At 34.8% G+C, this 14,828-nt stretch overlaps 3 protein-coding genes across 3 annotated transcripts; 1 reads left to right on the forward strand and 2 right to left on the reverse strand.

Moving 5' to 3' along the window:
* The first annotated feature begins 5,290 nt into the window (after nt 1–5,290).
* LOC124928121 (BEL1-like homeodomain protein 7) lies at nt 5,291–8,602 on the forward strand. Its single transcript, XM_047468650.1, has 5 exons — nt 5,291–5,873; nt 6,350–7,094; nt 7,171–7,559; nt 7,649–7,709; nt 7,805–8,602. Exons 2-5 carry the CDS (start codon nt 6,393–6,395, stop codon nt 8,351–8,353), a joined length of 1,701 nt encoding a protein of 566 aa, XP_047324606.1. The 5' UTR covers nt 5,291–5,873; nt 6,350–6,392; the 3' UTR covers nt 8,354–8,602.
* Nucleotides 8,603–8,674: 72 nt separating this feature from the next.
* Nucleotides 8,675–11,320, reverse strand: LOC124924814 (probable receptor-like protein kinase At4g39110). Its single transcript, XM_047464804.1, has one exon. It carries the CDS (start codon nt 11,318–11,320, stop codon nt 8,771–8,773), a length of 2,550 nt encoding a protein of 849 aa, XP_047320760.1. The 3' UTR covers nt 8,675–8,770.
* Nucleotides 11,321–11,545: 225 nt separating this feature from the next.
* Nucleotides 11,546–13,702, reverse strand: LOC124928234 (protein CASPARIAN STRIP INTEGRITY FACTOR 1-like). Its single transcript, XM_047468767.1, has 3 exons — nt 13,549–13,702; nt 13,354–13,406; nt 11,546–11,942 (listed from the first exon to the last, which is right to left on the reverse strand). The coding sequence occupies exons 1-3, from the start codon at nt 13,658–13,660 to the stop codon at nt 11,808–11,810; spliced, it is 300 nt and encodes a 99-aa protein (XP_047324723.1). The 5' UTR covers nt 13,661–13,702; the 3' UTR covers nt 11,546–11,807.
* Nucleotides 13,703–14,828: the final 1,126 nt, after the last annotated feature.

The raw sequence follows: 14,828 nt of genomic DNA on the forward strand, positions 1-14,828 counted from the left end.
AGTCTAGAATATAATAAGTTTTAAAATTAATTTTTAATAAATAAACTATCTTAAATAATTTTTTTAACTAATGATAAACTAGATAGTATCAAACCAATAACAAAAATAAATTAAAATAATTAAACATATGGAACATACTTACATACATAACATTAACCCTTCAAACCAACTAAATAATATGAAAAATATTTTAGAAGATTTGAATTATTAAATAAAAACTATTTTTTTAATTATTATTCTTATAATTTTACTATTAATACTAAGATTTTGTTTAATTTGAGTTATTTGAAATTTATTTACTATCTAATTAATTGTCATTTTTTAATTACAACATTCAAATAATTAATACTTTTTATATTTATAATATATTAAATAATGTATATATTTTTATGATTTTTGTTAAAATAATTCAGTTTTATATCAAATGTTTTTTTTTATTCTAAATAACATAAATACTGTTCAATTAGGATTATGAATCTTTAAATTGTTTTTGTTTGAAACAAATCCATTATGTTTTACATATTACCATTTCTATCTAAATTTAAAAATACTTTTTGACATATATTTTGGTAACATAATTCAGATTTAAGATTTATCCTAATAAAATAAAACCATGTTACCAAAATATATCTAGACAAGTTAGTCCAACAAGTTAGTTTAGTACCAACCATTTGTCACTATTTTTCGGGCCACTTCAATTTATTTAAAAAACAAATACTACCAAAGTTTGAACGTAAAAGACTTAATAAAAAATATTATAATATTTAATCAACTAAACTAATTAATTATGTCAAATATAATATAAAATTGTTATTATTTTCAATCCAACATAAAATATAACACAATAAATAAAAAATAAAAACATTTTTGTCACATAAAATATTCTAAATTTTGGAGAGCGGCCACCTTTTTTAAATCAGTAACTAAATATTATTATTCCTTCTATTATTATTATTATTATTCCTTCAAATTTTCAAAGCTTACCATATTTTTTTGTCAAGCTCATACTAATTATAGTTTCTATCTAGTCTCATATATATATATATCATATTGATATACTAAATAGTAGGACAGTAAAATGATAATTTACTTGAATCATGCAGTTGTTTAATAAAAATAAATATCAACAAACTTAATATTCTGATCAATTTTTAAATAGTTTATAAACTATATATACAGTAAAAAAATAAAATTTAATTTTACATAATTTAATTCTGTCTCAAGTAACAGATTCATCCTTATAGCTCCATAGACAGATGTCCTCGTTCAACACTAGTTATTATCTTCAGAAGATTGAATAACTAGTCATTCTTATTTAAAGTAACACTTGAATTAATACAAGAATTTTAGAGAGGAAAAATATCTCTTACAAAAATAATATTATATTGATTGAATAATTGGTGATTTACAAAGGAATAACTCAAAGGTATTTATAGGGCTACTACTACATTAATTACATAACATTTGGTTACCTCATTAATGGTGTGCTAGTCAACTACCACACTAATATACCTTACTTCCAAACTACCACATTAATGGCTAACTAATCAGCTACCACATTTAATGACTCATTAATGTAAGACATGCTTTTTACGCGACTTTTAGAATATTCATTGGATTGGGCCTTCATGGATGATTAAGCCCCTTAGGTTTAGAAAGACAAGGGAGCCGTGACATTCTCCCCCACTCATTCCGATATGTCCTCGTCGCATCCTCCTTGTAGGTCTGAATGATGTCTCCAAATGCGACAAAAGTTTTGAGCGATATGCTAGTTTTTTCAACACGTTTCTTCCCTAAGAAAGAGTCTTCGTATTGTTTTCAAGTCCCTTGTGAACTTTGAAAAATCGTCTTTCTTAATGGAGGAGAAGTTTTACTATCACTCGATTTCCTCTAAACTCCAAGTGTCTTCTCTTCTTGTCTTTCTATTTCTTCATTCTCTTGGCAGTCTTGACAATTTTGCACTTCTCTTTCTTGAAGAAAAACTCCTCAATTTGTCTCTTCAATTCCTCCGATTTGGTAGGTTCCATGCAATAAAGGACCGCCGCCGATGATTTAATACATTTGACTAACTTTTCTCTATGATCCACCTCTCAATTATGGTGGGGTTTCTTTGGTAATTCAGCGGGCATTACATCCTACACTTTCTCTAGGACAATTGTAACTTTTGGATGTGTCTTCTATTGGGATACATCTTTCTCATCTTCTTTCAAGGTGACAAAAGATGATGAATGAGTCTTCTTTACATCTTTTGAGAATTGCATGGCAGAGAGATGTCTAGTTTCTTTCTTGCCCTCTCTTGTTAAAAGTATTGTGCAAGTATTTCATTGCTCTAGAATGTACATAGTATTGGCAAAAGAGAGTATAAAGACATTTACCTTGTCTAGAAACTCTATGCCAAGAACCATTTTATAGTCGTCCATATCAATAATGGAGAAATCTAGAAGGCCAGTCCACTCTCCCAAAATGACAATTACATTATGAGCAACTCCATAAGTTGCACTTGGTGCTGAGTTAAATGCTTTAAGCCACCCCTTCTCTTTGGTGTACCTGATCCCTAATATTTCCGCCTATTTTATCTTTAGAAAGTTGTTGTTGGCTTTCGTATCCAACAAAACTTTAACCACGTGGTTTCTACTTTTGTTTCCACGAATAGTCGTCCTTTCTTCGCGGACTTTGGCTCCTCAAACTTTGCTTTAACGACACTAAAGAGATTTAAAGACCCCAATCGAACTTCATCATGAAGGCGTTTTTGCTCCTCCATCAAAGCGGATAGTTTGTTCTTCATAAGGTACTCTCTTGTTTTATGCGGCCCTTCATAAAAGAAACACTTTATCTAAGGTTTCTCTCCACGTTTCTCGTCCCGATCTCCTCTACCATTGGGCTTCGTAAACTTAGCTGGGTCTTCATTGCTTTAGAAATAGTCTCCATCATTTTCCCCATCGTCATTCCTCTTATGTGTCGACTTTAGTTTCTCTTACCTTCTCATTTTGACAAGAGATTCAGCCACGACAATAGCGATGTTTAGATCTTGGACACCACGTTGTTCCAACTTCAACTTTGTCCACATTTGTAGACCATCAATTAAGGCAAACAAAGCTCCGTCGTCTGAGTACTTAGGGATCTCAAGGAGAGTAACGATGAACTCTTTGACGTACTCCTTGATACTCCCTCTTTATGAGAGTTGTCGCAACTTTGGCCTTGCTTCTTGAATGACATTTTCAGGATAGAACTATCTCTTGAGTTTCTCCTTGAATTCTCCCTAGGTATTAATAGAGCACATACCTCTTTCTATGTCGCTACTCCTTCGCCTTCACCACAACATTGCGATGCCTTCTAGGTATGTCGTGGCAATATCTATCTTTCTCGCCTCTTCCACTAGGCCGAATGATTTGAAGTACTGATCTAGACCACATAAGAAGTTATCGATCTCTTTTGCATTCATCTCGCCTAAATATGTTTTAGTCCTTGAAACGTCTATCTTTGTCGGATTAGAGACTCCTATAGGCGCACGTCCACACTTTTGCGTAACCGTCTTCTTGAGTAATGCCACATCCTCTTCAGTGGCTTGTAACTTGTAAGTCATTACCTCGATTTTATCGTTCAAGGTACTGATCTAAAAAAGGAGGGTCTGATCCATGATTTGAGCTTGCTCTCGACATTTGGACTACTCATCGTTCAAGGCACCTTGCATCCTTTCTCAGAGCTAGTCTCTCTCATTCTCGAGCTCGGCGATGCGTTCATCTAGGTCTCCGAAGTTATCCTTTCCGTAAGCCACAATGAGTTCTACTTTCTCTAACCTGACGACAATGTCAACAATAACATCTCTTGATCTTCCCATTTCTCTGGTGATTTTGGATCATCTCGCTTAAACCTGACTTTGGTTCCTAAGATCATCTCCGATCTCTTGGGAAAGTTTATCCACTTTGTCCACATTATTAGTAGTGACACTTTCATTCGATCTCTCGTAATTTTGATTTGATATCAACTGTCACGGGCTTGATCTTTTCACCAACGAACCGTGCAACACTAGTTATTATCTTTTTAAGATTGAATAACTAATCAGCCTTACTCAAAATAACACTTGAATAAATACAAGAACTTCAGATAGAAAAAAAGCTCTTACAAAAATAGTATTATATTGATTGAATATTTGGTGATCTACAAAGGAATATCTCAAAGATATTTATAGGGCTATCCCCAACTACTACATTAATTACATAACACCCAACTATCTCATTAATGGTGTGCTAGTCAACTACCGTTTTAATAAGGTGCTATCCAACTACCACATTAATGCTTACTAACCAACCACCACATTTAATAACTCATTAATGTAACATTTAATGACTCATTAATGTAAAACATTCTTTCTTACCAGGCTTCTAGAATGTTTATTGGGATTGGGCCTTCCTAGATAATTAAGCCCCTTAAGTTTAGGAAGACAAGAGAGCCGTGACACAGAGCATGAAGAAGAAGTTTCATTCTTGGCCATTCATATATTATTTTGCATATGAAAGTGACTTTATTATGCAACCCTTTAATTTGTTTGGCATTTTTATGGTTTAACAATATATTTTCAAGACATTTAAGTCATCGTGCACAAATAACTTTATCAAACAAAAGATATATTATAGTAGATACTCTACTCTATTTATTCTTTTCTCCACAATTTTAATAGAGACGCCTAACTTTTATTTAGAGTATCACCTCTATATTATATCAATTTTTTTTCGAAGTTCCATCATTGTTGTTACATATACACTACTTTTAACAAACTTTGATTCGTGATTCTCTACCAAAAGTCTTATTTTGCTCCAATATTTGAATGTTTGGTTAACAATTTGTTCAACTTTATTTGGTTTGATTGGAATGGTAATACTTGGAATATGTAAACTTCTTCATTTTACAATGAGATTCTCTTTGTATAGTTTTCTATGTCATCTATTCTCTAAATAAATTTGAGATTGTAGTAGTATACTTACCTTCATTTAAATTTAGAACGTTCTAAGTAAGAATCGAATTCATGACTTTTGTTCTCTTAGAAAACACTCATATATATTTACACTTGAGCTACGTTAATGAGTTTCGAATAAATATTTGATTGTATATAGTGTTTTTGTATTTTTTCAACACAATGAATGTAATTTTTTTTTCTAATGATAATAAAATAAATAAAATTGTAAATTTATTAATAGGGGCATAAATGTTAAAAGCATAAAAAGTGAAGGATCCATATTAGAAAAGAGAGAAATGAGTTGGGTACAGGAAGTCTCAAAATTATTTGGGTAGAGTCAAAAGTCCATTGCCAAGAAATTTTAGAAAAGTCTAGTGGATATTGCACCACCAGCAACATCCACCATACTTGCCTCTCCCTCCATAGATAGCTTCAGATGAACATGAATAGATAGATTAGGAGGTTTAAGGAAGGGTTTAGGAACTTTAGGTCTACCAACTGGTGGTTAACGATTTAACTCCTTGACCAAACATCATCAACAGCAAAGAATCAATCAGGTCAAGCAACAGCACCACCATCACCAACTTCTAATCATCAGTAGTAAGAAGAAGAAAAATGATACATACAGACTACAGTTGCTGAGATAGGCCAAAAACAACTTTTTCTTTTTTTAGTGGTGCTTTCATTGCAGATGGAGAAGAGAGAGAACACATAAGTCTCACGTGGGTTTTTGACGTGATGGTGGATGGAGAATGATCATCCGATGATTTCTTATCTTCTCCCAACTTTTACCACTACTTCAAAAAGTTCATCCATTTTTTTCCTCTACATGAATTGAATGGATCTTTGCCAGAAACAGAAAAGAGGGTTTTTGTAGGTGAAACCCAGGAATTTATGTCGATCGATTGAACACTTCCAGGTATAACCCTTCTCTTCTTATCTCTCAGGAATTTGTGGGTGATTGTAGAAATTTTTTATTTGTCTTCTTCCATCTTCTTCATCATAGTACGTACTATGAGAAAGATGAATCCTTTGTTCTTAATACTTCACAAATATTAACAAAATCTGGATTTGAATTTGTTTATTTTTGTTGCATTCTAGGGAATTGTAATTGTACCTTAATATAACTATATACTATATAATAATCATTCATTTCTCTTTTCGATAATCAGAGGCCAATGGGTGTTTGCTTCTCGGATTCTTTTATGTTCTTGTCTCAAAGAGAAACCACCAAAAACATATATACATACTTAATAATAGTTTCATTCATAATTTCATATGAATTTAAAGAAGTTTCCTGCAAAAGTAGCAGTTTTGCCTCTTCTTTGTTTTTGCATAGGAAATTTCCTATAATTTTACATATTAATGGTGATTCTTGTTGGACATAACACACAGATCATGATGGGATTAGGCAAATTGAATTAGCTCTTTAGAGAGAATGGCTACTTATTTTTCTGGTTCAAGTAACCAGAGAGATGATTCTTCTTCACCCATGCTCTACAACTATACCGAACCTTCTCCTCCTTCAGTTCTTCCTGCCAATCTCATGATGATGATGTATATGGGTCCCCAAAACCAGGGAGGATCGACTGATGCTCAACCACAACCCCACGATCTTCAAGCTCTCGCTGTTGATCATGATCTCGGTAGTTGGAAAGACGAGAGAAATGAGATTCTTTTTATGCACCCTTTGGGGACTGCTACTAACCTTCTTCAAGATGTTCAAAACCTACAGGGCCAAGGACTGTCCCTTAGCTTAAGTACCCAAATGCAGCAACATCTGCCTTCAATGGGTAATTACCCGAATCCACTCTCGTCATTCTTAGGCCCTAATGGAAGCGGCAAACTGCCTGCAAATATAGTTGGTGGAGATCATAGTTCAGATTTGATGAAGATTTCAGTTCCAAACTCCAAGTACTTGAAAGTAGCTCAACAGTTGCTTGATGAAGTTGTTAATGTCAGAAAAGCTCTAAGCAAAAGGAATTGCGATAAGGAAACTCCAAACGATGCCAAACAAGAGGGAACACAGTTGTCTTCTGTGGTTGGAGATGAAGAACCAACAACTAAATGCGAGCTTTCTGCTGCTGAGAAACAGGAATTGCAGAACAAGTTGGCAAAGTTGTTCTCTATGTTGGATGAGGTAGGATTGAGTTAAGATGAAACTTCTTTTTGTATAATTTCATTTGCTTACTTTTTGATAGTGTTTTATTTTGCAGGTTGATACAAGGTACAAGCAATATTACCATCAGATGCAGATCGTGGCGTCATCATTCGACGCTGTAGTGGGACCTGGAGCTGCAAAGCCATACACATCACTTGCCCTCCAGACGATCTCACGCCATTTTCGTTCTCTTCGTGATTCAATAACAGGACAGATAAAACTAACTAGGAAAAGCCTGGGGGAACTAGATTCCACATTGGATGGTGGTATTGGTAAAGGAATTGGGATATCTCGTCTTCGTTACGTTGATCAGCAACTCAGGCAACAAAGAGCACTCCAACAGATGGGAATCATGCAACAGCATGCTTGGAGGCCACAACGTGGCCTTCCCGAGAGCTCGGTTACGATTCTTCGTGCTTGGCTATTCGAACATTTCCTCCATCCGTAAAATCCTACAACTAACTCCCTCTTTACACTGTTAAACCATTTTTTAATCTTGATCTAATCTGTTGTTTGATATTGTCATGTTGAAGATATCCAAAAGATTCGGATAAGAGCTTGCTTGCTAGACAAACAGGCCTAACAAGAAGTCAGGTGAGTGTAGATGAAACAAAAACTTCGTTTGATTGAATGAGTTTCATCATTTCCACCTCCGGAATTGCAATTTTATGATTTCATCTTTTCATTAGGTATCTAATTGGTTCATTAATGCAAGAGTCCGTCTATGGAAACCGATGGTCGAAGAGATGTACAAAGAAGAGTTTGGCGAGGCTGAAATGGATTCCAGCTCTGCATCTGAGGACAGAGCAGTAGTAGTAAAAGATACACAACAGCAACAGCAGCAGCAGCAAGGTTCAAACGAGAATAAGGCAGCAGACAACATAGAAATGGATGACCGTATTATACGTTATTCATCTCAAGCCGAGGAAGTTAGTTTCCGTTTCGCGACAATCGGTTCTTCATCTTCTTCTAATTCTCCCCAATACCAAATTACAGAGATGGGTAGAAGTAGATATGGGAGTGGAAATGGAGTGGTGTCTTTATCATTAGGATTGCAGCATTGTGAGGATGGAAGCCACCTACCAATTCCCATGGACACACATCATCACCACCACCACGGTTTTGCTGATTTTTCGAGGGATCTTCTTCACAATAACGTTTCTTCCATGGTGGCTGAAACAGAGTGCATGGATTCTCGGACTCGACAACAGAGGTTTGGGGTTCCCTTTGTTACATGATGATTTTGCGTATAGAAACTAATTCAGATTTCCTCTTCCTTTTCATTTGATAACACAATTTATGTGAAAATATATTTGAATTTCTAAGCTTAGCATATATATATATATAGGTGTTGGTTGATCTTTGGAATAAAGTGTTATGACTGAAATGAAACGATTCTTTGGACCTTCTTCTTCTTCCTATTCTGTAACTGTGTGAATATGTTATGTTTATAATTATACATATATATGAGAATTTACATCTCTCCAAGAACACCATGATAGTACATGAACTCAAATTAACCAGATCAGTACAGAAACAGGATGATGATACACTAGAACAGAACAAAAAAAAAACTGGATTCTCTCATTCTTCAAACATTTTTTTTAGTATTAGTAGTATTTTTTTTTTTAAAAGAAATTTTCTCCATATTCATCTTATCTACCGTCTGTAAGTTGGTTGAACACAGCAGACCCGGAATGCTCGTCAACTGCCTGAGTTTCAGCTGGTTTGGTGGCGCCTTCTGCCGTAGGTGGTGCTGCTGCTGCTGGTGCAGAAGTTTCCTTGTTTTCATCATCTTCTTTAGAAGAAGATTGATCCTGAAGTTGCAGAGCATACTCCATATTCCAAAGGACATCTCCCATGGTTGGCCTATCCACACCATATTCTTCCAAACACTTCTCAGCAGCCTCTGCAAATTTCTTCATGGATTCCGGGTTTACATTTCCTTGAAGATTAGGATCAACGATCTTCTCCAACATTCCTTTTCTCTTCCACTGCATGGCCCACTCCGCCAAATTCACCTGCTCTCGAGGCAGCTGCGGGTTCAGAGCAGGTCGAGCGCAAATCACTTCCAGCATAACCACACCGAAAGAGTACACGTCTGATTTATCCGTCAGCTGCTGTTTCCTAAAGTATTCCGGGTCCAAATACCCGAAACTACCTTTCACAGCCGTGCTCACGTAGTTATTATCAGTGGTTGGACCGTCCTTAGACAACCCAAAGTCTGCCATTTTCGCCACTAGATTGTCATCCAACAAGATATTGGTCGTTTTCACGTCTCGATGAATGATGCCCTGTTGAGTTCCCGTGTGGAGGTAATGAAGGCCGCGGGCAGCACCAATACAACATTCCAACCTCTGTTTCCACGATAGCGGAGGCAAATTCTTTCCGTAGAGATGATCTCTTAAAGGACCCTTGGACATGAACTCGTAAACGAGGATCATCTCCGAATTCTCATCACAGTAACCGATCAAGGACACTAAATGGCGATGTCTTAGCTTGGATAGCATCTGGATTTCGGTTTGGAATTCGTTTATCCCTTGTTCGGATTGCGGGTTGCCTCGTTTAACTGCTACTTGTGTTCCTTCGTCGATAGCACCGATGTAGACGTTTCCAAATCCTCCCACGCCTATCACTGTCTCCCAATTCTTTGTCGCGTCTGATAATTCAGCGAATGAGAACCATCGGCCAAGGCCGTTGGTCGAAGAGAAGAATTGGCTTTTCCTTGACCCGTATTTGCTAGCCATGAAACTGGTGTCGCCTGCGTGTAAAGGGAGAAGCCATGATGAGAAGCTATTCCTCTTCTGCCAATCGTGAGGTCGTTTCTGCCATTTCACAGCCATGGCACCCAACCCGACAAAAGCTCCGAACATCATCGCGAACCCGACAGCTGCTACTGTCCCTTTACTCCCCCCATTCATACTCCTCCCGTTCACGTCAAACTCCCCATCCAGACTACCCATTGAATTATTAATCTTGAAAACCTCAATTCCGTTTATGATCGCATTCTTCTGTCCCGTCGACTGATCAAACGGGCCAATCTGGATCTTCATCGGGTTCATAGCCATCGACGCGTTGAAAACGAAATCCTTATAATACGCCGAGGCAAGATCGCCAGTAACCGTAGACAAATCCAACCCAGAAATCGCCACCCTCCCATTGATATACACATTAAAATACAAGTCATTGAGCGCCTTACTAAGAATATCAGCGAAGTGTAATCGAACCAGGACATCAAACGAAGTATCCACATTTAAATTCCATGTCACGTTGAAGTTTGGATTCGCCATATTCGCGTTCGCCATCACAACAGCGGTCGCGTAAACATATTGGGGAGCGATCAATGGCGATTCTCCCTGAGGATACTTGATAACATTAGTCGCGACATTAACGGTATTCGCCATTTCTTTAGTCTCCAAGAACTCGGTGTCGGGTACCCACGTCCGATCGAGAGTATCATTCTGCGGGGTAATAAGCGGACCGCCGACGTTAAGTCTGTAGACGGTCTGGAAAGATTGTTCCGACAGGCCGGAAAATTCGCTGATGGGGAATAGAGTGGAAGCAGTGTCGGGAATCAGAATATCTGGAGCGGAAACGACTTCAATTGCGTTCACAAACGCGATCCCGTCTTTGGGTCTGAACTTGATGGAAAACCGTTCTGTATCGAGGTTGATAATGTACTCTCTGATGAGCGTTGATTTCTCGCTATTGAAGGTGAAGTCGTGAAGGAGAACGATGGTGTCTGTAACGACGGAGAATCTAGCTGCAGCGAGATTGTGATCCTTGTTATCAAGTGGATAGAAATGGAGTCTGATCCAATGCCAACCGACTCTAGCAATATGGAAACTATAAGTAGATTCGGACGTGAATACTTTAGCGGATAGAAACAAGGGAGATGTTACGTTTTCAGCTGAAGGGACATTAACTAGAATGTCTTCATTGTTAGAAGAGTAAAACTTTGCTGCATCGGAATCAGATAAGAATGTTCTGCCATCGGGGAGGGTTGTGGCGGTTGATGAGCCGCAATCGATAAGGTAATTGTCTTGAGGCGAGAATACGACGAGTGCATTGTTTGCAGGGGTGGCGGAGACGAGGAGAAGATTAAGAGGAAGGAGGAGGAGGATTAAGAAGAAGGCAGGCGCCATTGATGAGAAAAGGTTGAGCTTGATCATTAATGGAGGAGGTCCTCCTGGAATGATTTCCATTTCCAACCCTCCCAGATGAGAAGGATGAATTGGAAAGAGAGGACAATGAGATTCAGTTGTTGGATTTGTTTTTTTAGATAGGAAAAAAAAGGGGAGGAAATGGAAGGGAAGACGAATGCATCGATTAAGAGTGGAGAAGAAGAATTACAGGATTTTGTTTTCAACGACAATCAAGGGACAAAGATTCATTCTTTGTTTTTTCCTATTCTTAGTATTTCATTTGCTAAATCAAGTTCAATAATAAAACCATATTTTAATTAATATTATCCAACAAAATTATAATAACATGAACACTTAAAGAGGGTTTGCATCACAATCCCGCTTGACTTGAGTACATATACTTTTTCACAAGCACACATGTTATATATATATATATAATATATATAGCTAGCTAGTATATATATGATCTTGATTATTGCGATGGAGATTATACAGTAGTTGTGATCGATTATAGGGCGTGAAATGAACGAAAAAGGGTGCTCGCTCATTAGTTGGGAATGAGTTTGTAAGGAGGCTTGGAAAAGGTTGGTGTTGGATCATAGTTTCCATAGTCTTTGGCATTCACCCTTAGAAGCCTTTCATGTATTGTGTTGCTTTCTTTGTGATGTTGAAACTCTTGTTCCTGTTTCAGAATATTGTTATATAAATAATATATGAATGGAAGAGTTAATTGAATAATTAGTGATCCAAGTTAAATTAATTAATATTGAAATTTTGATGTATTTAATCACCATCAAACATATTTTGTTTTAGGTGTGGACACATATTATAAATATTTTGATACTCAACTGGAATTTGTGTTTTGTAACATCATCAAAGGTAGAACATATATATGCAACTTCAACTGGTTCATAGATGTTATCAACCAGATTCTAGAGTTTAGGCTAGAAAACATATATACAAATCCAAGCATGGGCACCAACCTAAGACTGATATCGTGAATGACACTCAACTAAATCATGAAAAAAGATGGGACTATATAGACATATCAAATTAGGGACGTAAGCAATTCGGTTCAATCGGTTTATACATATAAATATGACTAAATAGTTAAATCGGTTTGAGAAAATTTCAAGCCGTCAGTTTCAATTTAATTGCCGGGTCGGTTTAGTCGGAAAAATATGGATGGTTTCATTCCTACATCACGAACTATTAATAAATAATACAATTATAAATCAAATCTGTTTGGAAAAACTCAAACCAAGAGTTAGTAAAAAATAATACAATTATTAATCAAATTTGTTTTTGAAAAACTTATATAAATATATATATAATTAGTTGAAAATATATATGTATTCTAATTTTGATTGAAACATAATTATTACAATAAATAAATATATACATATCAACTCTAAATTTAACTAAATTATGTATATTTTTTAAATTTTAAATATGAAGTTTCACTGTCACTAAATCGAACAATCAAACTGTTGTAATCAGTTTGATTATTTCATATACCGCCGGTTATTCGGTTTTGTCAAATTCGCCTAATTTTTGGTTCAATTTAGAACGACTATGTTAGATTTATGAAAGTAGTAAGTATCTCTTTGGAAATTAACCTAAAATTTAAGAAAACTCTCATATGTTGATCAATATTCAAGATTTCCCTATGCATAAAAGAGATTTTTAATTTTCTATTATTCTGTTTATGTATATTTTTTTTATTGATATATACTTCAAGAAAATCATACTCATAATATAAATTATGCCATCACTGTGAATCAAAGTACATCAAAATAAATTAATTAGGAAGAAAAAGAAAAAAAAACACAATATCAAAATTAATACTAGCTCCGCCTCCAATTAATTAGATGTTCTTAAATGAGATTAGGTCATCATGGAGCTGCATCATTTTAACTATTTATTTGTAAACATTGTATTAATTAATTAGTCATTTATATTATTCTTTTTAAAAAACACATTAATTTAAAACCAAATGACTGAAACCCACATAAGAAATTAAACACTCTAACACAAAAACAACTTTTTAATAAAATAAAAAAGATTAGCTAGATGGAATGAGAGAGAGTAACCTGATGAACTTGATTGATCAGCTTAGTCTGAATTACAAGAATGGAACCTCGTCCTTCAAATCAAATTTAAATGAACCCTTAATTAGTATAATGAATTAAAGAGACATGCATGATATGCATGCATATACATAATTATATATATATATATATATATTATATTATTCATGCATCATGATTTCATTGAGGTTCTAATACCTGCAAATGCAGTTGAAATAAGAGAAGCAAACATCATGAGAAGAAAGATGACACCAATGTTCTTCTTCTTCTTCTTCATTAAAACCATTATAGTATCCATCTTCCTGATCATCGATCTTACTATATAAATATGCTAGCTAGCTTGGCTTCTTCTTCTTCTTCTTTCTCTCTCTCTCTCTTAGTCTGAATATATGTGTTTGTGAAGAGATTAATAAAAATGTTGATCATGGTTTTGATACTCCCTTAATTTCTATATTAATAATGTACAGGTTTCGTGACCATAATCAGAAAACAAGCAGATCTTGGGATTACCACGTACATGAATTATTAGTTTAAGGCAAAGGATGTCATGATCCTTAATTAATTAATATAAGCTTTTTAGTTTAATATTTGAAAGATTGGAAAAAGGTGACTGATAGAACTTTTCTTTCGTTGGAGCACTAATGTCTAAAGATGTATGCATTAATTAATATCATTTCTATCCAACCAATCATAGCCTAATTAGTTCCACTCAAAATTACTACATTGACCTCATTTTAACCTTACTCTCAAAATTAGTAAATATTATATTCTATCATTTGCATACATTTTAAAAAAATCACTCATATCTCCACTTTAATTCAATGGGTTTTTAGAAGAATCAATTAATAATTAATAAAGAAAGATGTGTTTTAAATTTATGGTTCACTAATATAATAAATAATTGTAAAATAAAAATATTTAAGTGATATTTCTAATTTATAAAAATGATAAATTAGAAATAATCAAACCAAAATAACTGACAGTCATGTTGGTTATTTTGTAATGGTAATATACAGTCTTCAAATTGAAATACGACCATTCCCTCTTTGCGTCCCATCAACAAAGAGAGAAATATAATATTGTCATACTAATCAATTGGAAGAACTTATACGAACTTATACAAACTTTAAGAAAAAAAAATTAGTATAAATTTAAATACAATTCCGCATTCATATTTAATTTCTCACAATTTAAATTATAATCTAGTTAAGATAATTCTAATAAAATTGTTCTCGAAAACCTAACTTAAGGGCAACCTTTGTATATATAGACCTGAGCTATAATATAAAGTAAGCTACAATTATAATTGTGTGGCATTAATTTGGACCATTTTTATAATAGAGAAATGTACCAACTAAAATGAACAATAAGACTCTTCCAAATTGAAAGAAACTAAAAGGTAAAAAATGGAGATTATGTGAGTGGCAAGGCATGGTGACAACTTAGGGTTCTTTTTTTTTTGTCTGGCATGACTTAAC

This window comes from Impatiens glandulifera, chromosome 2 (genome assembly GCF_907164915.1).
Source record: "Impatiens glandulifera chromosome 2, dImpGla2.1, whole genome shotgun sequence".
Taxonomy (NCBI): Eukaryota; Viridiplantae; Streptophyta; class Magnoliopsida; order Ericales; family Balsaminaceae; genus Impatiens; species Impatiens glandulifera.